At 43.9% G+C, this 23,639-nt stretch overlaps 2 protein-coding genes across 5 annotated transcripts; both read right to left on the bottom strand.

The window, feature by feature from the left end:
* Positions 1–355: 355 nt before the first annotated feature.
* LOC143323516 (ribosomal protein S6 kinase-related protein-like) lies at positions 356–5,830 on the bottom strand. The gene is made up of 12 exons (XM_076735389.1): positions 5,658–5,830; positions 4,452–4,703; positions 4,280–4,363; positions 4,123–4,191; positions 3,212–3,281; positions 2,603–2,710; positions 2,467–2,507; positions 2,363–2,390; positions 1,946–2,035; positions 1,570–1,658; positions 1,371–1,481; positions 356–1,276 (listed from the first exon to the last, which is right to left on the bottom strand). The coding sequence occupies exons 1-12, from the start codon at positions 5,679–5,681 to the stop codon at positions 977–979; spliced, it is 1,266 nt and encodes a 421-aa protein (XP_076591504.1). The 5' UTR covers positions 5,682–5,830; the 3' UTR covers positions 356–976.
* Positions 5,831–5,973: 143 nt separating this feature from the next.
* LOC143323423 (bridge-like lipid transfer protein family member 2) lies at positions 5,974–23,598 on the bottom strand. Of its 4 annotated transcripts, none has more exons than XM_076735262.1 (40): positions 23,474–23,598; positions 22,803–22,942; positions 22,556–22,682; positions 22,368–22,417; positions 22,094–22,235; positions 21,895–22,013; positions 21,720–21,780; positions 21,461–21,644; positions 20,202–20,325; positions 19,970–20,094; positions 19,799–19,866; positions 19,579–19,715; positions 19,242–19,360; positions 18,601–18,794; positions 18,075–18,372; positions 17,470–17,675; positions 16,339–17,389; positions 16,008–16,199; positions 15,513–15,715; positions 15,087–15,205; positions 14,763–14,986; positions 14,460–14,650; positions 14,170–14,269; positions 13,852–14,051; positions 13,471–13,768; positions 13,223–13,380; positions 12,745–12,951; positions 12,159–12,258; positions 11,770–11,952; positions 11,514–11,635; positions 11,269–11,424; positions 10,936–11,057; positions 10,671–10,851; positions 10,234–10,320; positions 8,988–9,098; positions 8,770–8,905; positions 8,297–8,421; positions 8,114–8,215; positions 7,557–7,691; positions 5,974–7,297 (listed from the first exon to the last, which is right to left on the bottom strand). In XM_076735262.1, exons 2-40 carry the CDS (start codon positions 22,871–22,873, stop codon positions 7,112–7,114), a joined length of 6,714 nt encoding a protein of 2,237 aa, XP_076591377.1. In that variant the 5' UTR covers positions 22,874–22,942; positions 23,474–23,598; the 3' UTR covers positions 5,974–7,111. The 4 variants fall into 4 exon arrangements, with proteins under 4 accessions (XP_076591377.1, XP_076591375.1, XP_076591376.1 ...); XM_076735260.1 differs by having other exon boundaries at positions 19,242–19,396; XM_076735261.1 differs by having other exon boundaries at positions 19,242–19,396; positions 22,803–22,939; positions 23,474–23,595.
* Between the last annotated feature and the right edge of the window lie 41 nt (positions 23,599–23,639).

Genomic DNA, 23,639 nt, shown 5'->3' on the forward strand with positions numbered 1-23,639 from the left:
CCAGCAAACACAGCAGTAGGACTGCTTTACTTAACACTGGTGTCACTGGTCCCACAGAAGCATTTAAAGTAGACACATTCAGATGAGTTTTTATCTTTGGAGGTCGTTGTTCTTTGTAACTTGGATTCCTGATTATTAAGCATGAATTTCTAAACCTGAAGACAAAAAAAGGCCTGAAAAACGATCTTCTAACCATCATGAACTTCAGTGCTCTATTTTATGTAATTTCAATACAATACATATAATTTTGAGAAAACTTAGATTAATGGATTTATTCTACTGATGAGACACTCTTTCATTTTTAATGATAATTGCTGAAGCCGAAAAGCTCTTTGTAAGAAAGACAAATCTCTGTTGTCGTGGTCAGAGAACCAACTTCAGGGACCATTTAGCTGTGTTTTGTGAAAAGAGGGCTATCGATTAAACATATAGTGAATAACAGTCATAATCACTTTGATTAAAGCTCAGTGAAATACAGTTCACATTTATGAATACAAGGATTTAATGACTACACAGAAATATCCCAATATTACCTGAGTGTATTATGAAACACATATTATTAACTGATTACTTTTGATAATGAAGTAAGATTCAAATATACAAGTACAAATACAAGTACACATGAGAGCAGGGAAATCAAAGATAGACCTGAACTGCACCAAGTTTCATATCAAAGTTTTAGGATAAACTCGTTGAAGTGGTTTCACAGAATTGCAAAACTGCAGATAAACAACAAATAGTGCAAATACTTTTAAGGTAAATTTCTTTGTTATATACAGACAGAGATAAAAAATGTGGCAGAACATCAGCTGCAGGACCACAGTGAGTAACAAATCTGGTAATACTGCTAATGCAGAGGAGAAGTAAAAAGTCCAAGTTGAAGAGGTGACACGTGTATCAGAGGAATATTCATTATCTGCAGAGCTTCTCATGCCCAGTCAGCATCTGTATGCAGGCACAGAAACACAGTCCAGTCTCATGCTTCACACTTCTGCTCTGCGGCTGGGCTCAGGTCCATACTGGCCAAAGCAGGAGACAGTTCACTGGGAGTTGTGGGAGAACGCAGGATCTGATCACAGTCAAAGCCATCAAAGTCGTCCGGGGAAAGGCCTCTCCTCGCTTTGGCTGCCCAGTCAGGGTGAGTCCTGAGCTTGAGGATGACGTCAACAGGCGTCTTTTGAAGGATGAGAGAGTCGAACGAAGAGCCACGAAAGAAGGCCTGCATCTTGAATCGCTCCAGGTTACGAAGCCGGTCGACTGGATTCTTGCACAGAAGCTGCATCCATAAAGAGAAATTGAAACTGATAAACAAGACAAGTCAGGGGGATCACAGTGTAGAAAGCAGAAAGAAGAAAATGACATTTACAAACCTCAGTGAGCAGGACAGCCAGAGCAGAGCTGAAGGTCTCGGGTAGGACATAAGGAAAATGTCTGACCTTGGTCAACATGGTGCCGTGGTCCGTCTCTGCAGGGACCGGAAACTGCAAAAGCAAAAAGGCAAACTGCAGTGACCAATAACTGACAGAGAACCACAAAGAGCTAATAAATGTTGAGTTCATATGCCCTCACCTCTCCTGTCACCAGTGCAAACAACAAAATGCCAAGGGACCACCAGTCAGCAGCATGGTTGTATGGACCCCCACCTAAAACTTCAGGAGCTGTTCAGAAAAAAAGAGAAAAAAAAAAACTGAAGATGAAACCGACATCACTCAGAAAATCACAAAAAATGTGAGACAAAAATGTGTTTGGAGGAAACCAAAAGCAAGAATGCATCACAGGTGCATCACATCCATAAGTGGGTCAGCTGATTCCAATGGGAGCAAAACGCAGGTGGGGCTCTGATGATGCTCTAATGCAGTGAACCAAAACAGCCCTGAAAGGCAAGTGAGAATATTCTGTCGAGAGATAAATTTCATTTGTAGGAAAATTAAAACCAAAATCTCACCCATGTATTGGAGAGTCCCACATATAGTGAACGCTCTTCCTCCTCGTTTCAGCCGCCGCGAGAGTCCGAAATCGGACAAACGAAGGTGACCTGGATCAAAACACCTGCTCAAACTGATGACCTTCAACATACTATTCTAGATCTAATCCTATGTATGTTATATTGTTTGGTTCTATGTTTAGGTGCATCACACAGTCAGGATGCTCCCCAACAATCAATGAATTGTTGAATCAATGGATCAATGAATCAATGAATCAACAGTAGGTGTTTTTTGTGTTGGTTTGTGTGTTACCATGTCTTCTTTTGTTATTTGTCAATGTACATGTCCAGGATTAATAAAGTTAATTAATCCAATCTGACTCTCTAAATGTTTTTACTGACCAAAAGTAAAAAAACATGTGAACACAAAAAAATTACCTTGATCACTTAAGAGAATGTTCTCCATCTGAAAAAAGAGTAAAATTATTCTCACATAAAGTCAAAAATGCAGGATAAATAAATGACATTTTAAAAAGTCACACCTTCACATCTCTATGCACGATCCCCAAGTCATGCAGGAATCCTAGAAATAACAAACAGAGACCAAAAGTGAGAATATGCAACATAAATACAAGATAAGGAGGATGCTCATGTTTAAAAAACCCTTTTATGACTAACCCAGCGCGCTGCCCAGCTCTGCAGCAAAGAGCCGAACCTCATCTTCATCAAACTGGCCCTTCAGTAACCAGTAAGTGTACAAGTCTCCCACGCCGCAGTAGTCGCACACTGCAGAGGACGAGACACACACACACACACACACACACACACACACACTTTTTATGTCTTTGAAAGCAGCTAATGATGTAACTCAGGGCAGCGTGAAATAAAATATCAGAAAGAAAAAAGATTTTCTCATCATGTTGGCGGGAAAAGGAAGGAGGAAGGAATCAGTCCGCTCAAAAACACACATGCTGTTTACTCTCCTGACAGCTGATTTAATACAGCTCTTACTCAAATCTGAGTTTATCCTGCTAATAGCACTGAGTGTACTTAAAACTGGAAACACGTTCATGATCACTGTTGATAAAAACTCATGCAGGCAGCACGCTGAGCTTTACCCAGCGCTCTCATTAGATGGCAGTGTGCCCCTTCAGTGTCCAGTACTGAGATTTGTAAGGGTGCAGCAGTCTACTCTATGGGACCACAAGAGGAAAACTCAAAGAAAGGAAGGACAGTAGAAGGGAGGAGGGTCGAGCTGTGCCGTCATTTAGATACTTATTAACTCACTAATGAAGAGGTGGCGCTGTGTCTGCCAGCAGTCCTGCAGATTGTGGATAAATGGGTGTTTGAGCTGCCGCTGCAATGCAACAGTCAACACACACACAGAGTGAGAGTGAGTATAACAGTGAGAGATGGATGAGGAACTTCCTGTAGTCCAGATGATGCCTTACATCCTTTACTTGTCGCTTTAACCATGAAGTGACTCCATATAGGCTACAACTGTAGAAATGAGTTTTTATAGCATATAGTTTAGAGAACATTAAAGATCCAAGACAAAACTGACAGAAGGGCTGTGAGAACGAGGCGCAATCGTATTCAGCACCACGGACAGCACCATGGATTTATCAATACACAGCACAGTTAGGCTACTGGTGTTTCAGAGCCACGGTCGGGACCACAGATTCTAACTTAAGCACAGACCTCAGTCCGATTAAAGATCAATGAGTCAGACAGACTAGACCAATATATTCAGCTAAACAACCCCTCTGCCCTGCACCAGGGGATGGAGGGGGGATGGCAGGTTCACAAGGGGGCATTTTGTTCATTTGGCTAACAAGGAGGATGACATCACTCCCTCAAATCGCATTCTGGTGTCATATAATAAATTCTTGGCGGACTTGCGTGTCGCTCTACTGAATCATTCAAACTCATGTATCTACAGATTCAGACAGTGATCACGCACTGGTTGTCATATCTGAGGTGCCACGTGTAGAATAAAGGTCATTTAATGAAGAAGAGGAAATAGAGTAAACATTTCATCTTTGTCCTTTTATTTGAAAGGAAAACAGCTCTGATATCCCTCCTTACATGTAGTTTGAGTAGCATCATTTCCGCTTCTTACTCTTCTACCCTACTCTCAAAATAGTTCATTTGATCTGGTGCTTTTTCCCACAGCTGGTAATTTGACACTGCGATACCTGAATGATGACTTCTTCTTTCGACTGCTCCACCACTTCATGCTTCAAGATCTCTGACTTTGGGAGAACCTACACAACAACGAAAATGATTAAACAAAAAGCATCCTATGTTTTTATATAATGTTGTTATAGTACTAACTATTATAGCTGAACTAACCTTAACAGCAAAGGTCTTGTCTTTGAAAATGTCCTTCACTTTCAAGATGGGTCCATATGAGCCTTTGGCTATGAAGCCCAGGATCTGTGAGCACAGAGGTTCAGTTATCTCAATGTCTCCACTGCTTTGTTTTTAATGCTGTTGAGCAGTCCTACGTTGTGAATCAGAGTACCTGGAAATGGTCTCGTCCTGGAAATTTACGCTGTGGGAACTCAGGCAGAAAGACGGAGATGAAAGCTGGAGGAGTCCCCGACGTCTCAGCGCTGTCCTCTGGAGGCAGCAGGAGTTTGGGATCGGGCGGTCTGACGTCCGACCCCACAGGCTGAGAAAACACAGTTGAGTGTCCGAGTCTGTGAGTGATGGAGACCCCCATGTTTGAGAGGAGCCCGTGACTGAGTCGACGCTGAGCAGCTGGTCCCTCTCTCTACATAATGAAATATGATCAGGGTGGAATGTAATTAAGCAAAATTACCCAAATCCTGAATTTAGTTACACTTCTGGGGTACTTTATACTTACACTCCAATACATTTTAGAGGGGAAATTACTCACCTACATTCTTTTCACAGCTACAGTTACTCATCTATCATGTAATTTTAAAGATTAAACTTCCCAAAAGTGGAGTTATTAAAATCAAAATACTGCTTACATAGTGATGCAAAAGCATAATAATACTCATATAATTTCATATATAATAAAACGATCTGAAAAGGTCTATTCTGCTGCACAATGTGTATTTTTTAAAGTACATTTTGCTGATAACTTTAATATTTTCACTGGAAAAATCTTTTCAATGCAGAACATCGCAGGAGAAACATCGCTGCTGCCAAACTAAATACCATTTTTAATGTACTCCAGAATTATGCATTTCTTTTAAATATATGGAATAATTAAAGTACAAAATGTTGAAAAGTCTGCAAATAAGACAAATTTTCCAGTGCTTACGATACGTGAAGCTGACTAAATCAGCTCTGCACAAAATCAAAGCAAACATGTATTGACTCTCATGCTGCAGGTCAGAGGGAAGGTCACTGATCACTTAACAGCTAATCAATAGCTCTATTTTTGACAAGGTTTCACTGTGGTACATAGGACCAACCTGGACATCGTGTTTCATGGATTATACAGTTTGCTGCACTTAAAACACGTCAAAATCACCCAGAAGCTTTTTCACAACATGAATTTCTTCATAGTTCACCACATCTATTGAAAAAATCCAGAGTAACTTGATTTTGCACAAATTTCATATAAATTCTCTTGAAAGAAACATCGAGTGCACAAGATGAGTATCCAAACATCTTTGTTATCTTTACATCTACATTTCCATGATATCAGCATGTACACATCTCCAGCTCAGCAGACTGAATCTCACTCACTCACCTTTCTACTGACGTCGTTTCCCATAAATAAACCAACGCATGTCACACGAAGACGAAGAAAGAAGCGACAAACTGAGCCCTTCCTCTCGGTTCCTCCTGCGGTCCTGTCTCGGCCATGGCGGCGTCTTTGATCCACGTGTTGGTGTGTGAGCAGAGAGGAGTGTTTGCAGACAGTCATCCAGAGCGGGAAGAGCTCGATTCCGCTCCAGTTAAAGCTGTCACATTAACGATCAATCATCCCACTGCTCCCCGACTTCCTGCGACTCACAGACCTGCCCCTCTATTTCATATCTGCTCAAACACCACAAACGCACCACTGACGGACTATAACATTTTTATTGACAGATAAACAATAAGCCGCAGAGCTGACAGAAATGTGAATGCATCTGTTGCGAAATGATCCGTTTTAATTGAAATGTTCAGGGCATTTTTCTTCTTAGTCTTGATAGAAATGTGACTGAAATAACAGGCCTAGCAGCACAGTTATACAAGTAATCCAAAAGGAAAAAAAACAAAACAACCCTGGTTACAAAAATATCAAAATACTTTGCATAAAAAAGTGCTTTAGTAATAAAATTACAAAACATACACTCAGTCATTAGCTGCAACACTTTTTTTTGCCACAATACCATCAAACCAAGTGCCACAGTTATACAACACATTACAAGTTTTTGCTGCTCCGTTCTTGCTATATTGCACTGGGGTGAGGTACGGCTAGCTGAGGGGCGCAGACTGTCATTTCCAGGTAAAATATAAAATAGCATCTTTTGTGGTCATTTGTGGGAAAAGGCCTTCCTGTCAGAGTGACAGTCATACAGCCATACACACAACTTCTTTAAGCTCTAAGTGATAAAACACATCTGATATATATATATTTGAAAATCTAATCTTTACAGCTGGCAGCATTGAAGGTGCTTTCAGTTGAGTCCTATGTGTTCTAGCAGACTTTAACACGTTTGACATACAGTGTTCCTGAGCCAGCAGGAAAAGGTGCTCTCAGCCTTGCATGTCTAGAAGCAGAGGAAAGGACAGTGAAGTGCTGGCTACACACTGAAAATCTTCCTCGCTACATTCAATGCAACGCAAGCCGTCGTCGTTTTGAAAGCTGCAGGGTGTGTGAAACGCAGAGTGAAATTTTAAATGGCACAAAAAGAACATGATAATACACATATATATGTACATATTTGGTCAAAATGGCAAAATCCTGGAGCTGTTTTGAGTTCCCTGCGGGGATTTTGGCCATAAACTCAAATCTGAGACACAACAGGAGTTTTAAGCACAACAAAATACATTTAAATTTCACTTTAATTTCAGCAGGTTTGTATGATTCAGTAATGCTCCACCATCTCTCTGAGAGGCAGCGCTGCATTTTCCCTGATCCCCTTGCTGAGGGAGTGTGGCAGCTGCTGTAGTGGACCGTCCAGTCGTGGTGTGAATGTGCGAGTGTTTGCTGCTTCACTTGCGTCGGCTGAAGATGCTCTTCTTGCTGGAGCTCTTGTCTGCGCTGCTGAGGCCGATGAGGAGCCGTGCCTTCTCATCTTCCTCCTGCTGCTGCAGGCTGTTGTCAGACTTCCCTTCAGACGCTTTGCCCCGCAGGTCTGAGCCTGAAGCTGGTTTCAGACGCAGCTTCTCCTTTATCATCTGAGCAGCGAGCAGCGAAAACAGCATGTTCAGAAATATATTTTTCCATGTCAGGGCAAATTTAGGTTGTTTCTGACCCTAAGTCAGTCTTGGTAAATAAATTAAAACCACTGAAAGCACACTGTCTGAAACAAAGGATAACTTGAAGAAATCTAACAATAGACTGATTCAAAGCATTATAGAAGAGCACATTTGTGTAACTGAATCACATCACGTTATCTACCTTCAGTCACAGCCTATGTGTGTATATGTTGTGTACCTGTGCTACGAGTGCTTTCCGGCTGTCCCTTTTCACAGCCATGGCGAAGTCGAGCCACGTCCAGGTGTTGTTATGGTACTCCAGACACGGCAAAACCAGGTTCAGGTCCTTCCAGTCCACACTGCTCTTTTCTCCCTAAACACAGATGATTTTATACAGTCAGACATCAGTTCAACGACAACAATAACAAAACAATCAGACGAGGAGCAGAAAGCATCTGACTTACTTAAAAAGCGATTAACCCTATAATAATCTTCAGGATCTTTAAAGTTAGTATGCTTTATGTTATGTTAGCAAACACTGGCTTATTTCCAGAGCCAGCACTTGCGAAGTAACTTCATCTTTCATTTGTGCTTCTTGCTGAAGTCCAATATTTGCACTCTTTTACCTGTTTTTCATTTCTACTGCCTCCTTTCAAAACCTTTCAATCTTAAATCTAACAACATGGTTTAGTTTGCTGAGTTGAAACTCTCATGCAATGACCTCAGCTGTTTTGAGCAGGGATTAAAAACATTACAGTCAATGTAGAGATCACCTGATTTGTTCAGAAAACTCACCTTATAGCTGACACAGAGGGGCACTTGGGGAATCTTGATGTAGATGAAGGAGTTGTTCATAGCAGCTCGCTCCTTCATCTTATCGATGTCGTCAACGGGATGCTGGTGGGAGGAAATTATAAAATTCATGTATTTTGTTTTGTTCCTGACATCTGAGCACAATCAATCAAAAAGCACGAATACCTCTGGAGGTTTCCTGAATGACCTCCTGACCCCCGCAGAGCGGTTCAGTCCCTGGGCGACACCTTTGCTGGGGCCCATAGGACCCATGGTGTCCTCTGACGACTGCCGAGGCTTGACAGGGATACCTGTGACACAGGCCACATCAGCATCAGCACTGTGGCCTCTGGGTGACTCTGCACCCTACACCTTATACTCCCACTGAGTCTGTCCCTCACACACACTCACACACACACACATCTCAAGGTCATATCCAAAGTGACAGAGCCTTTTAATAGCTCTGAGGGATGACATAACACAGTGATGGGTTATTCAATACCACACACACGCGTGCGCGCACACACACGCCCACACACACATCTGGCAGAGAAAATGGACACTATTATTGATCAGTTGGTCGGTATAGGTTACAGGCTGGGAGACAAAGTGCTGCTCATCTTACTGCTGTCATATTGCCACTGTTGACAGAAACATACCCGTCGTGACCAATCTGAACTTGTCTTCCTCGTCTGTGACCTCCTCCTCCTCAACATTTCTTCCTGGGAAGAAAAATCCCATCATCCTCTTGAAGAACTGGTACATCAGCTGGATGGTGAGAGGAACCACGTTCACCTGATGACGGGACACAACACATCTTCAACAAAACACGAGCCAAATGTTTCGGTGAACTGTGGCTGCGTGTCACGCTCTTCACCTCAAAGTGCTCCTTGACGGAGATTCCTCCCACAGGGGGGCGCACTTTACTGAAGATACGCAAGGCAAACTGGCGTCCGGACTGGCAGTTACTCTGAGGACGAAGGACGACCTGTAAAAGAAGAGGGAGTTCATTTCATCCTCAACAACAACACAAAATAAAACTTTGGTGAGATTTAATCTGAAAATCCAATTTTGATGCCATTTTTGAAACAGAATATTTTGATATTATTGATGATATGAACACAGCATGGACAGAAACACAGCATTAAAGATGGGGTGAGCCATTCTGGAGAAAAAACTTTTCATATTTCAACTCAACAGCAAAACAAAACACCTGCACATGCAGAGAGGATAAGAGCCAGCGCTCCACCTCCAGATAGCCATACTCACAACTCTGCTGCTACCACAGCTAACATCACAACAACAGCATATGGCAAGCTAGAAAAGAATTTAAAGCTGCCTGACACAAACATCACAAACATTACTTTAGCAAAGCATGTCAAAAACAGAGCAACCTCTGCATCCGTCTTCATGCCTTTCAACTCTTGCAGGTCTCTCCGGCATTGGGAAGCCTCACAACCTTTTTTCAATATTTGCTCTTCTGACTTTCTTCTCTTTGACTGTTTCTCTGCCATCTCTCCTTCTTCCCAATGCAAATACATGTTGGCATCTCCTCTCCTGCATGAGCACAAACGCCACCTGCTGCTGATTGGCTGGAAAAGTGTTGTGTGGCTCGGTCTGAACCACTTTTTTTCCCATTAACAGAGCCGTGGCTGTGTGCGAGCACCACTGAGCGGACAGCTAGTGGACTGTGAGGAGAGGTTTGCTGAATTATTATTTTGGATTAGAATGGCTGACCCCACCTTTAAGTGAACTTGTAATGAGTCCTTGGTCACACATGCATACATTAACCCTTGAGCGTGTGCATGCAACACTGAATGTTAAACTCTGAGGTGACACAGAGCGATCCCCTCTGAACAAACAAGATGGAGCCAACAGAGACATCAAGTCCTGTCACCGGAGCAGCGCTGTACATACCCTCACACGCTGCACAGAAGAAACCAGGCAGAGAGTCATAAATAATGCATACTGCAGGCAACGTTTTGACAACTTCTGTCATGGTCTGTCATGGAAGTTATTGCATTTTGTACAATTAAGGCTTGAAAACAAACTAAAGTCACATGAAATTAATGTGCTTTTTCACTTTTTTAACTGAGCAAACAAACAGAGAGAGTCAGATGTACCTTGTATGCTGCATTGGGCAGCAGGTTGTTCATTGTGAACCACCCTAACTCCAAAAGATGCTCTGCTGTGTCATCAGACTTGTTGAGCTGTGGGAAGGAAGTATTCACACAGTCATTAACATTCACCATTCAGCAGTGAGTAAGTTATTATTATTGGATGCGTCACATGCATATCAAAGGATGCTGTAATGCAAACTATGCTTCTGCAGTTCAGTTTCTTTGCATTAAACTGATGCCTTTTTTGAGAAAAATACAAAAAATACAACAATAGGATTCGTTACATATTCCTGTTATCCTCGGATGAATAGAAGCTAAAGCTGAGGTAAATAAGAGCTATAGAGGGATGGAAGATAAGCGATTCTGCTACCCTGTCTGGACTCCACTCATCAGCTGGCTGCTTCAAACTCCAGACTGACGTAGCTCCTTGCTGTGCTCACCTTGCTGTACATGAATCTCTGCAGCTCCAACTCAGCAATGCCGAGCTGGCCGTCCTCTTCGGTCAAACACCAGCGGGCTTGGGCAAAGTAGATCTCGGTTCTCCTCGCCACGCTCACATCCTCTGGGGGCTTGCGCAGCTCCAGCTTGTTTGCCCGTTGCAGCTGGAAGTCCTTAAAACACCTGAAAGAAAAGAGAAGACATTTATTGTTGACCCGTGTGCCACATCCTCTCAGTACGTGATGTGAATGAGTGCTGATGTGTGACCTGATGAGAATGTTGAGCTCTTCGCTCTTCATCTGCATGTCATTCTTCTCCTGGTTCAGCTGGTTCTGCAGCCTTGTGTTGATCTCCATCAGTTCATCACCGCTCAGCTCCTCGGGCTGTGCCTGCAAGACGATAGAGAGAAAAGGTTTAATGATTCAAAGAGTTCTCCATCTGTTTCACATTTGACTCCTGTGACATTGACTCATGATGGATAGTTGGAAAAAACGGATTTGATGTAGTGGAACCAAACCTTACTTGATTCATTCATGTTTACGCTCAAGCTCTCGGTTTAAAATAACAGTGACAATTCAGAGAGTAAATTATGTGACTCACCCTGATGTTGGAGTAAATCTGCTTCTCCAGGCGTCTAATCTGGGCGAGGTGCTGTCTGACCGCCTCCTGGAGGTGCAGGATGCTGCTGCGCTGCTCCTCTGGGTTACTGGAAATTTCCAGCTGGAAACGCACACGCTGCTTTTTCTCACTGTGCTCCTAAATGTCCACAAGATAAAAAACAGACAGTATGATGAAACCTCAGTAAGGACGTAGAAATCTTTTGTAAACTGGGACCGTTAGCCTACCTTGCGTCTGGGCTCCACGTGCAACAACAAGTTGTTGACGATGTCCAGGATCATAGCGTACTGAACAGGGTTAGTAGATATCTCCAGATCATGGTGAATGAGTGTGAAGGTGTCCACAGCCCCTGTTAAATCAACACCATAAAACAATTTGTAACTGTTTGTCTCTGAAAAACACAGGAAGCTGCCTGTTTTACAAGAACCCAGGTGCACTCTTGCTTGCTAATGACAGACAGTATGTAACCAACCACACACACACCGGCCTGTTTTTTCAGCAGGTCCTCTTTCTCATGATTATTCCTCAACTCTGGTGGTTTGATCTGTGTGGCCACCTCTGGGTTGATGTCATGACTGTAGCTGATGTAGTGCATCCGGCAGCTACAGCGTGAGATGATACGCTGAACCTGCTGAGCCTCGTTCACCTGGGCTGGCTGGTTCCAGTCTACACACACAGGACAGAACATTTTTGTAAACCGTAAAATAGTAGAGCTAACCAGAGACCCTCCACAGGTGAACTGTTTGTGTATTCAGGGAAGTATTTTTACAGCTGTAGCAGTGTGGTCAGTGTCCCACAAACCAGTCTGCGGAATGAGGAGGCATCTTTTATGTTGTGACAAAGAACAATCCCGTGTTTGAGAAGTCATTTACCTGTAGTAGTGCTAACCATTCCTCCCACAGCCTGGCCACTTTCCATCAGCTCCAGCACTGAGTCGACGTTACGCTGCCTGTGCTCCTCGATGTTTTTCACCTAAACAACCCAATGAAAGAGCCATGAGTGCATCAGAGCAGGGAGTACTACAGGAAACGATACATGGTTTAATGCACTATGCATTAGTGAAAAAACACTGTACTTAAACCATGTGCACTTTTCAATCTTTTTCCCATTAGCAATATTATCTTTTAATAATTTAGTAAGGAACTACTGGCAGCTACAGGCATGATTCAAGTGTGACGACAGCGAGAGAAATGATTGTTCATTTGAAAACATCAATGGCGGCTCCTAAAGAGCTTTGGGTAGATGCTGCTATAGTATCAGTTATAGAACGGCACTGAAGGATTTTCTGTAAGGAAATGGAATTTGCTCTTCCACTAATGGGCTTTGACAGGAGTCCTACTACGTCATATGGTTCATTGATCTGATTGGCCACTTGCCTGCCCTTTTCCAAACACTTTCCAAGGACGACTTCGCAGATGGTTCTGTGTAACAAACCACACAGCGCGTCAAATTACTTACCTCCAGCCACAGCTGTCTGTCCTCTTGCTCGGACGGGTTGGGCTCCATGGTGGCAAAGTACTGCATGCCATCCAGCAGGCAGGTCCAGGTGGTTTTCTGCTTCAGGGTGTCGCTGTACCAGGCTGGGTGGTGCTCACACTGGAGCAGCTGAGCCTTTGCTGCAGACACCAGCACACAGCCTGCGGTCTCTGTGCCGCGCAGCATCATCTGGGTAAGGAAACATAGAGGAGGGTTAAAAACTGGGCCAACCTGATTATCGACCTGCATTCATTCATACTGGTTTGCACGAAAAACCTCAATTCTGAAAGAGAGAAATCTTAACAGAACTATGAATTTTTGGGTTGATCCACACAGTTCTCACAAGGTTTCAGCAGCATGTTGTTGTAGCCCACCACAACAAGTTTAACATGAAAGCCAACAAAACTGGACTCAAGAAGCAAATAAACTAGCACACACTAAGAAGTTATTATCAAAGCACCTGACAGTTGACCAGCTCGATAAACCAGTTGCGGTTATAGACGTCATCGGTCTGACAGGCTGCGATGCCGCACAGCTGGTCGCTGACACCTGAATCCTCCTCTGAAAACACCACAAACTTGTCTGTTTCCTCAATCAGTTTCTGGAGCATCGATGTTCCTACAGAGAGAAGGGAAAATGAAAAGAAAGGGGTTAGTACATCATTAAAGACTCAGCTGTTGTCTTTTGTAAGTCAGGCTATGTCATCACCTTCATTTTGACTTTTTTCTGCTCGGCTGACGGTGGGCATAACTGGTGTGGTAGGGGCCATGGTGGGAGAGTAGTTGGAAGGAGAGCGTTTGAGCTTCTTGGTCTGCAGCTGAGTGTCGATCCTCAGACCCTTCAAAGCTTCAGTGGAGAGGTTTCTCTTCAGTACAGACGCCTTTTTATAACCATCATACAGCCCAAAGGCTATGTTCCTATTTGTGGTGGTCCAGGAAGCACGCAGGTCCACAAGGCGCAGTTTGTGAGTGTAAGAGGCATTCGTCTCATCCTTCTGGTTCACCTCCTGTCAGAAATATTCAAATCTCGATTACAAAAGCAGCCACAGTGAAAAACAGGTTTAAACTCCAGCCAGCTCTGGGGTTTTACCTCCTCCATGCGGTTGCTCTGTCGCTGGTAGCTCAGGGAGGACAGGCTGAGCAGGTGAGTCTTCTTCACCTGAGCGTTGATCTGGTGGTCAGCTGTCTCATCCCAGGTGGAGGCCATCAGGTGAACGGTCACCTGAGACAGTTCACTAACCATCTGAGTCACATTCCATTCAGAGATCAGCCTCCTCATCACAGTGCCAGCTGAGAGACATTATGAACACACACACACAAAATAAAAACATACATACAACCACTTCTTGTTCTGCTGGGAGGCTAAATTAAGGCATCTGTATGAATGAATTATTTATTTTTCTTGTACCCTGTGGAATAAGCCTCTGAGCCCCTCGAGTGAAGACATGGCCTTTGTTGCACTCCACTTGGATACCTCGCTGCTGGGCGAAGGAGGCCCAGTAATGCACCTGAGGGACAAACAGTATGTGGAAATGTACACATGTGGGTGTAAAGAAATAAAGGGGAATAACTCAGTGAATGATCCACCAGGAATCACACTGTACTGTACAAGTGACACTAAATGCAGACTACATAGCAAAAACCTGAAGCAGATTTTCAGTGGACTGTTGCTGGAGGGCAGCCTCGAAAAACACTCACTTGTAGTTGTGGGAAGGCAGCTGTGTAGGACATCTGTTTGTAGTGCTGACCCAGCTTCTTGCGGACAGGCCTGAGGCTATGGAAGAGCTTGCCTCTGCAGATCGGTCGAGATACACCCGTCCAGGTCGCCCAAAAGTTCTGCATCCAGCGCAGTGTGCTGCTGTACAGAAGGATTCTAGGCTGGTAGGATTCTACAAAGAAAAAAAATATATAGTTCTCTACAGAAAAACACATCTATAGTACTGGTTTCCAAGTGCAGTGGGCTGAGCAAAGCTAGATACTACAGCTAAGAGTTGCAAATACCTGTGCCACAGTGCTGGTTAAGGTCCATGGTGATGGAGAGGTTGAGGTTCTCAGAGCGAAAGGCTCTGTAGGAGTCATGAGGTTGTCCTGAGGTCACGTCTGCAACGTTCTCCGCACAGCAGAGCATTACAGCATGGTGGTCATGGGGGTTGCCATGGCAAAGCCATTGGAGGTCAAGGGTCATACACAGGTTGGGCAGGTGTAGAAAACAGATATCATCATACCTAGTGCAGAAAAAAGACACCTGTATTATTGAACGATTCTCTGCAAATACAGTTAAAAATTCCACTTAACCACAGTGTCACGACGGGCGTCTCCACTTACTTTGATGCTGTCCTAACATTTACATCCAAGTCGCCTTTAAAAACAAACTGTCCAGGATTCCAGTCAAAGTTCAGCTTATTCCACTCCCAGTGCAGGTTTTCTGTGGTGTTGTAAGGGTCCTGGAAGAATGCGAGACTCAGTTTTATATTAGCTCAGGTGAGTCATTTTGTTTCCTCGAACAGCTCAGTGACCACAACAAACTACATCCCTGAACATTATTGGCATCATAAAAGTCGACTTTATGGGAGACTAATTGTATTGGATTGCGGATTGTACAGAGGCCGCTGTGTGTGAACACCACCTGATTTGAGGGGGTTGAAAAAATAACTTGTCACAAACATAACTTTATTCAACATCTTCCTGCAGAGATGTACTGCAGAATCACAGCAGCTGAGTTTCTTAGCATGCTGTTCTACATCATTTTACCTCTGTAGCCAGCTGATGAAGATTGGCCTGATCAATGTCCATAACCCAGCGTCCATGCAGCAGGAGACGACTTTTGTCCCACCAGGCCAGAGGAGGTGAGGGATCAACTGTGGGTTTGGTCAGCAGGTCAACGGACTGGCCAATCAAGGTCCAGGCAGGGTCCCAACATGGCCCCCACACAATGGTGTACAGATTTATGTTCGCTGCACACAGAGAATATTCAGAGAGAGACAATAACTTAAGTGTTTAAGAGAGAAAACCTCACATTACTCAACAAAATGACTTCACAACTGGTTTAATACTGACTATGATTCACCAGCATCATGATTACTAATCACAATTTTCTTTCTTGTGCCCCTGCACATGCCTTCTTCTGCACACTCAAAAGCTGGGATTGGTCAGGCAGATTGAGGTGTCGGGTATAAACGATGAGATAACGACAACCAAACAGACTGAGGACAACAGCATGGTGACAGCATGATTCACATCACTCACATTTGAAATCATAGTAGAACTTGAGCGGTGGCATATTCCTGTGGACCGTCACATCTCCCCATGGAGGACCGAGTGGGACAATCTCTTTGCGGTGAGCCCTGCCGTGTCCGTCCTGCTCGGTCCCCATCAGACGTCCAGACAGCCTCCAGTCACGGATCTCAAACAGATACCGAGGGTAATCCCGAATTCTCACTGGCACATCAGAGAGAGAGGACGAACAGCAATTAGTTTTGAATATGTAGAAGTAACCTCAAAACTGTGAGGCTTTCAATTAAGATAGTCACATTTTCTTTCAGAATTAGTCTCATCTAAACCCTGTTTTTAAATTTACCTAAAAATGCAGCCAGTTGAAACTTGACAGCACGGCACCACTGGACCACCAGAGGGAGTCCATCTCTGGGGAAGGGACTGATCCCGTCGATGTCCCTCAGCTGCTCTCTCACCCTCTCTGGCCCATGAAGAGAGTGATCAGCCAGGGCGACTAGCTCCAAGTCTGACACTGTCCAGGTCAGCAGGGATTTCCTCATGGGCGTGTTGGCGTAGAGGCGGCGCGAGCGCTGGATGTAGATCTCAATGTGCTTCTTCTCAAGTGAACTATACAGCTCTTCAATCTTTCTGGCAGGGAGGAGTTCTCCGTGCTGCTTGCGCAGATCTGCCACCTTCTTATCCAGAAGCTGAAGACGCTTTGCACTTTCCTTACTCTCGTCCTTCATTAGCTCATAGTTGTCTCGCAGCTTGATTTCAAAGATGTCGTCCAGGAAGACAAATGAGAACTGGCTGATTTTGAACACGAGGTCAGGAGGCAGATGCTGGACGGTAGCGTCTTGGCTTGCGGAGCGATGGAGAGTCTTCAGCCACTTCTGCACGCTAATGGCCATGTCAAAGGTGTTTGAGAAATTGTACTGGTAGGGGAACTCGACAGCCAGGGAGGGGCAGGTGAGGACCCAGACACAGTTATGAGGAGTGGTGAGGAAGGGGAAGGTGTCTCTGTGCAGCCGCATCTCAGTCAGCTCTGTGTGCATTTCGACATCCAGGCCTTTGAAGGAGACGATGTTGTTGCCATCAAAGTTGAAAATCACGGAGGGGGAACACATGTGAATGGAACCAGTATGCTTGATGACTGAGAGGGCCTCTGAGTGCAGGAGAATATAGTTCTGCTCACTAACATGGGCTGTCAAACGAGTGCAGCCCAGATCAACGCGCACACACAGCCCTCTACTCTGGCCTGAAACAAGCTCACTCTCCGCAGGTTTGATTGGACCGTCCTCTCCTCTCTCCCCACAAAGCATATGCCAACACGCCTGAGCTTCAGTCAGGTGCTGATATAAGACCATGTGGTCCGGCGGTGTCCATTCGACGGTGAGCTCCTCTTCACATTGAATCTGATCAAGACACAAAACATAAATGTTGACACCAAGACTCTTTCAGTCCAGAGAAATGAAACTGATGGTGACGTGATTACCTGTACGGTGTGGGTGGTGATGTGGTAGGTAAAGGATATCACTGTGAGTTTGAGCACAGGGCTGGGGGTCTGGGAGGCGGGGCAACATGACTCCATGTTCTCTGTAAGGGTTCTGATCGCTGACAAGCTCACACCTTGAAGACACACTGAGGAGCTCTCTGCAGAGCTCAGGACGTTGATCGTGTCCATCCGCAAAGACACGGCTCCTTAAGAGGACACAAGTTCACAAAAGGTGATTATCAAAGGCGATGATGGACAGACCAGAGAGGTTCGTGTATCCTGTGTTCCTTCACTCATAAGATAAAGAGGACTCAATGGGGGACATGTAAGGGATCTGTAAAGTTTGGCATTTTTACTTGACAAATGACACAATTATCAAAACAGCTAAAGAATTCTTTGAGCTCCACAGAAGTCACATCTATCTGACAGTTTGTGTTGGTGTTCTATAAGTAAAACAGAATAGAATTGAATAATTGGGTGGTACCGTAAAAACAGTACTGTTTCTGTCCCACGTAATAAATTACTGAACAAAGGCAGCAGAGCAGCAGACATCACATTTTCACAGTGCTACATTCTTAAATATTCTGAAAAATAAAAAAACTTACCTGCCAGATTAGACAACGTAAACACATTAACATCCTCCAGACAACAGTCCAGTTTAAACAGCAGTTGAAGCTGTGAGGAAGGAGCGTGCTGGGCAGCATCGTCACCAGAGGGAGACACCGAGGCCACATCTGACAGCTGTGGCCCCGTGTCACGAGGAACACAGATGAGGGACAGCAGGCGAGACAGACACAGTGCACATGTCTCTGAAAGCTCCACTTGAAGCCCTTTCAGATTGGACTCCACGTTCAAACTCGAAGGATGGCAGCTCGACTCCATGTGGGGTCGGTTGAAACTCCCCTGGAGGGATGAGATTAAAAGTATATGAACATCAGAAATCAAGCATGAGTCCTCTAGCCAACTTACTAAAGATAAAAACTAGTTTTAACTTTTTCAACAGCTTGTGTGGCAGATTCAGGAAATCTATATTGAAGAGCTCATATGCAAAAAAACAACCAAAAAGCACTTTTTTTTAATACATTCACTAAAACAAGTCTCTAAAGGCTCCCTAATAATTTGTGATCCTACCTGAAGACTGAGTGAGTCTAAAATTAGCGCTTCTCCCCACACATGTTTGCCAGGAGGGTGGGGTGCTTGTTGGATATGAGACCCCTGACCCACTCTCCACCAGAAGTTGTCCAGGGACAGTGAGGCACGCTGGTGCACATTCTGGGACTCTGGGCTCTCTGTGTCATCTTTAATGTCAAGAAGATGCTGCAGTTCTACACACGCAGGAAGCAAAAGACATCATAAAACATTATTTTGAGGAAATATGTTCAAAGCTGCTGCAGTATAGTGACTTCAGCTGTCTAAAAACAAACAAAGGCCATTCAAAGCTAAGAAAGGAGCGCAGGTTAATGTGTAACGTTTAACCTGCAATCAAAGAAAAGACTTTATCTAATCTAGTTTGTTTGAAAAAGGTTGATCCAAATGTTGCCTTCAGAATAAAAGCCATGGAGGTTTACTGAAGGAAAGTTCGTTGCAACAATATCACACATGACTTAAAGTAGTAACATTACGTGCTATTGCTTACCACCGCGTGTCGAGGTTATACTTTAACACAGCAGTGTCCTCAATGTGCAATGTAGCAATACCATCATATGATGTTCACATGCCTCTCTTTTCTGTGTGCATGTGCACATGTGAAGCTCGTGAAAGGCCTGCAGTACCTGCACTGGCAGAGAGGAAACCCAGAGCAAAAGGCGTTGTGTCTCCCAGCTGAACGGACACGTTAACGTTGGACACAGAGGTGGACACCATCACAGGAGCATCCAGGTGAGGGAGGCGCCTGATGGAAAGGAGGGTGGGAAAATAATCTAATGGACTACACAACACAATAACGTCATGCAACGGCACAGTAGAGAATGAGTGATGTGCAAACACAAACAAGGATGAGAAAGAGAAGATAAGAAAAAGGTGTTATTTTCACAGCAGTGGGAGATTTTAGGACAAGCAGTGACTTCCATACGGCAGTCCAAACCTTCAGGTTTTCCTTTTGCAACTTGCCTTTTTCTATGTGCTGCTTTCCGGTGGATTAGCTGTTCCCATGGAAATAGATCTAGCCAATGTGAGAACTCCTGGTGACGGTAGTGGATGATGCAAGTGTTGACTGTGAATGACCCTGAGATGTCCATTGATGTCACCTAAATGTACAAAGACACAAGAGTCAAAATGAGGTCAAATATGAGCTACATGCTTCCAAGTGACCATCAAGCATCTTCCTCACCTGCAGGGTTGTCTTGAGAGTGTTCACACAAAGGATTCTTTGTCGACTTTGTGAGAGGAGAAGTCCATCTGCCGATAGAAAAAAATAAAAACCAAGAACGTGTTATTCATAGCTTCTTTTCCATCATCCAACTCCCTCAGCATTGCGTCTGGCACCCAGCTGTCCACTAACCCTCTAGAAGGAGCTCCAGGCTGCTGTGGGGAAAGCTCAGCTCAGGAGTGAAGCTTTTAAGAGGAAGCTGCTCGTCGTCACGTCCATAGATGACTTTCAAAGACTTCAGAGTCCAGTTCAGGTGTCTGCACAGGCAGGAAAAAGGGTCAGAAAATGTTTAAATCAATAGGTCATTCAAAGGGGAATCAAATTGTGCACAACAACAACTATGCAGTCAAAAACGTTGACTCACTTTTTCTGGCTGTGCATGGACAGGGTTACATTTGTATTATCAAATTCCACATTGACCTTGTGGGGAATCAGTTGATGAAACCGTTGCACCGTCTCAGTCTGGATGAACTCAGTGTTTTCACACTCTGAAGGGAAACAATATTAATTCGATTAAATGAGTATATAGTGTAAGGTATTGTAAGTGTAAGTTTAAAATATTCTCCAGCATGTAATAAATAAAATCACATTTTAATTGATATTGTGCACGCTGTATGCCACCTGATATGAGCCGCTGTGCACTATTCTGCAATGTGCACATTGTCTAAACCTCCTCAAAGCAGGTTTTGAATGTCGCAGCTGTGCCGGAAAACGTAAAGCATCTGGAAAACTTAGGCTGCAAGTTAAATCACTGACAGCCTCATGTTAATGCTTTGGTTCTGATGATCTAAAAATAGGTTTTGCATGGAAATACTTCAGTGAGCTAATGTGTCATTTCCTCTTTTTTCCATTGTTAGTCTGTATTCATGCAGGCAAAGCTGCGAACTTTAAACACGTCTGTGCGACTGATGTTTTATTTCATTTCTCATTCAGTGAACAATGACCCAAAAGGCCTGCGGATATATACATAATGAAAAAAAAACTGTTATTTCAAATACTTGACATGATTTCACCAGCACTTTTCTTACGATTTAAATTAGTATAATATATTCTTATTAGACTCGGGAGGTTAAACTTTATCTATGTGGACATTTCAGGCACCTATAGAGGTCAATACAGCTCTAAGATACGACCTTGTCCTCATTTTTTTTTGCTGGTTAGCAGAACAGCTAAAAATATCACAGACAGAGAAAAAGCAAAAGACTTGAAGGCAGTGGAAAACTATTAATGCCATCATGGCTATAATTCACAATAATAAACACACAAGTAGGGAGAATTAGCTTGGGGAATACAGGAATACACTCGTACGATCAACCCAGTTACATCTTGATTAGGTGTTAGGTGAACTGTGCCGCTTTTTAATGGTGTTGTAGGTTTGCTTGAGGGACTGCTACAACATATCTGGTGTGAAACTATGACACAACAAAAATGAACAAACTTTTCTCACAAATGAAAAGAATCAGCTAACTCAAAAATAAGGTCAAAAGTGGGATTGTGGGTAGCAATTAGAGGCAAAGGGAAAAGTTAATTACATTTTAATCTGTAGAGAAGCAGTGCTTGATTGCCATTGCTCATTTGTTGAATTATTTAGAGAATCAGAGATTAAACTTTGCATTTTCTCACCAGATGCATCCTGAATGCTCTTTTTGGGAGTCGGGGGCAGCACGAGTTGGCTGAGAAATAGTCCCTCATGCAGCTCTGCTATAAGCGTCCTCACACTCAGGGACAAACAACCTGGCTTCATCTCTGGCAGGCTCACATCTCCAGACAGCAGCAGGCTCAGGGCCACTTCAGCCAAACATATATCCTATAATGGAAAGCACATTAGTCACACACATATTCAATCACTAGTTTCTCTTTCAGTGAAAATAGAAGAACCTACCAATTGGCTGCTTTTAAGCACTTTACTGCTTAGCTGCCCGACTGAGAAGTCCCATGCCAGCCTGTAATGAAAGACAAAAAATAATAACATGGGTAGTTTTTCTTTTCTCTTAAATTCAATAGTTCAATCACATTAATGTCAAACAGAGATAACAGAGGGTGAGCTGTGCAGTTACCTTTTACTCTGGTGGTCAAGCAACAAGGTGAGGCCAGTTACGGTCATGTGCCACAGGGACTCTGACAGTGCTATGTTCAGTACCATCACATTGATCGAGCTGATGTGGAAGGACAGCAGCTGAAAGCACAAGATAGGAAGTGAGATACAGCCGACGAAATCAGTTTAGCCAAAGAATGACAAACAGTGCGGCTCCATACTTGTGACAGAAAGCGTAGCGTTGTGGGGCTGACTGAAAGCCTCCCAGGCTTCTTCCCATGGCTCTTCTTCACCAAAGGTCTGAGTGGTGCTTGCAAGTCAAACCTAACTCTGGTGTCCCCAACACACAATGCCAGGTATCTCCTGAAACGCAAACATGCAGCAATAATGTCACAAATAACAGCATTCTGTGTCTTCATATGTAAGGGTTCAGCATCTATAGCTGAAAGATTTTAACCCAAACTATCAAACTGACGAAGAAATGTGACAACTTACGGCAAATCCTGATTTAGAAGTTTACTAGAAATCCATATCCTGTCAATTTCCTGCCATAAAGAGAGCCAATGTTATGGTATTGTAGTCCAAAAGGTGCCATTATCCAGTCAAACATTTCCACTGATGTGCAAGCAGCCACACTGAATGAGCTCACTGCACAAATGTCATGTAAACACAGGGTGTCTCACCAGAGTATGCTGGGGGTGAAACTGGATACTGACTCCTTGGACAGAAAACAGCCCTACTGATTTGATCTTTAGATCAGCATTCAGTGCAGTCTGAAAGAAGCGCACAGCCAGGGTGCATATGAGCCACCTACAAGCAAAAGACAAGAGAGGACATATTTGATCTTGTACATGATTGCATCTGAAATAAAGAACAATATGGGTTCAATCCTACATGCACATAAACTGTAAAAAGTGACACATCGCTTACCTGAAAATGACACATAGCAACACAATCCCAAGCAGAAGAATTACAAGGAAGGATATCAGCAAGAGAGACATTGTGTCCCAAGTTTTTCACACCCAAATCTTGGACATGGGTCTGGCCGCTCCTCCGCTTGCTATCAGCTGCTGTCAAAGAGGAAGAGGTGTACTTCAGCTTTAACACACCTTACCTTCAGGTGCCCTTAGCTAAGTGGTTGCTAGATAACCATAATAAGTCGTCTGTCGAGGCAACATTTGCTATGCAAATTCAGAAACGTTAGTAGTTTGTTTTTCGGCTAACGGTAAGAGCTGGCCTCACAGTGCTAACATTGCTAATTAACAACACTGTAGTTAACATGAAACAGCACGTAGCTAAACTTTATCACTCAACACTGTGTGAAACCTTTACCTAAACTTGGTCCTTGTCCATAACCCACCGGTGGCAAAACACTGACTCGTTGTCAGTGGATAGCAGCGTTAGCACAAACTCACCAAACGTGAAACAGTTAAAAGATATTTGCCGCCGCGTCATCCAAAAATCTGTCGCAAATCTGTGCTAGCATGCTAATGCTACGGCTAACTTAGCATAGCCGCGAGACTGGCACACAACTCCTTTTGCTAACTATTGTAGATGTCTTTGGCTACTGTCGGCTCCAGATAACTATCAAGCTTACTTACCCTGACATATTCAAAGTAGTGGGTTTCCGCTTCACAGCATAACACTGCAGAGAGCAGTTTCATCTGCTAGTCAGCGGTAACTCTCCGCTCACACCGGGTAAACACTCCGGCTCTGTTCTGGTCCGCCCTGCTCAGCTGGCTGCTCATTTAACCTGCAGCCGACAAC

The sequence above is a fragment of the Chaetodon auriga genome, chromosome 7 (assembly GCF_051107435.1).
Source record: "Chaetodon auriga isolate fChaAug3 chromosome 7, fChaAug3.hap1, whole genome shotgun sequence".
NCBI lineage: Eukaryota > Metazoa > Chordata > Actinopteri > Chaetodontiformes > Chaetodontidae > Chaetodon > Chaetodon auriga.

Bases quoted from the DNA above. Each gene is read 5' to 3' on its own strand.
- LOC143323516 (XM_076735389.1), bottom strand. From the start codon at position 5,681: ATGGGAAACGACGTCAGTAGAAAG. The intron at 2,036-2,362 runs GTAATTTTTTTG...GTTTTGATCCAG, and splicing joins CATTCTCTTAAGTGATCAAG to GTCACCTTCGTTTGTCCGAT. The intron at 1,277-1,370 runs GTTTGTAAATGT...TTATGGATGCAG, and splicing joins TGGCTGTCCTGCTCACTGAG to CTTCTGTGCAAGAATCCAGT.
- LOC143323423 (XM_076735260.1), bottom strand. From the start codon at position 22,873: ATGTCTCTCTTGCTGATATCCTTCCTTGTAATTCTTCTGCTTGGGATT. The intron at 11,953-12,158 runs GTAAATGACTTC...CTGTGTGTGTAG, and splicing joins AATGGTTAGCACTACTACAG to ACTGGAACCAGCCAGCCCAG. The intron at 11,058-11,268 runs GTGAGTCACATA...ATCGTCTTGCAG, and splicing joins AGATTTACTCCAACATCAGG to GCACAGCCCGAGGAGCTGAG.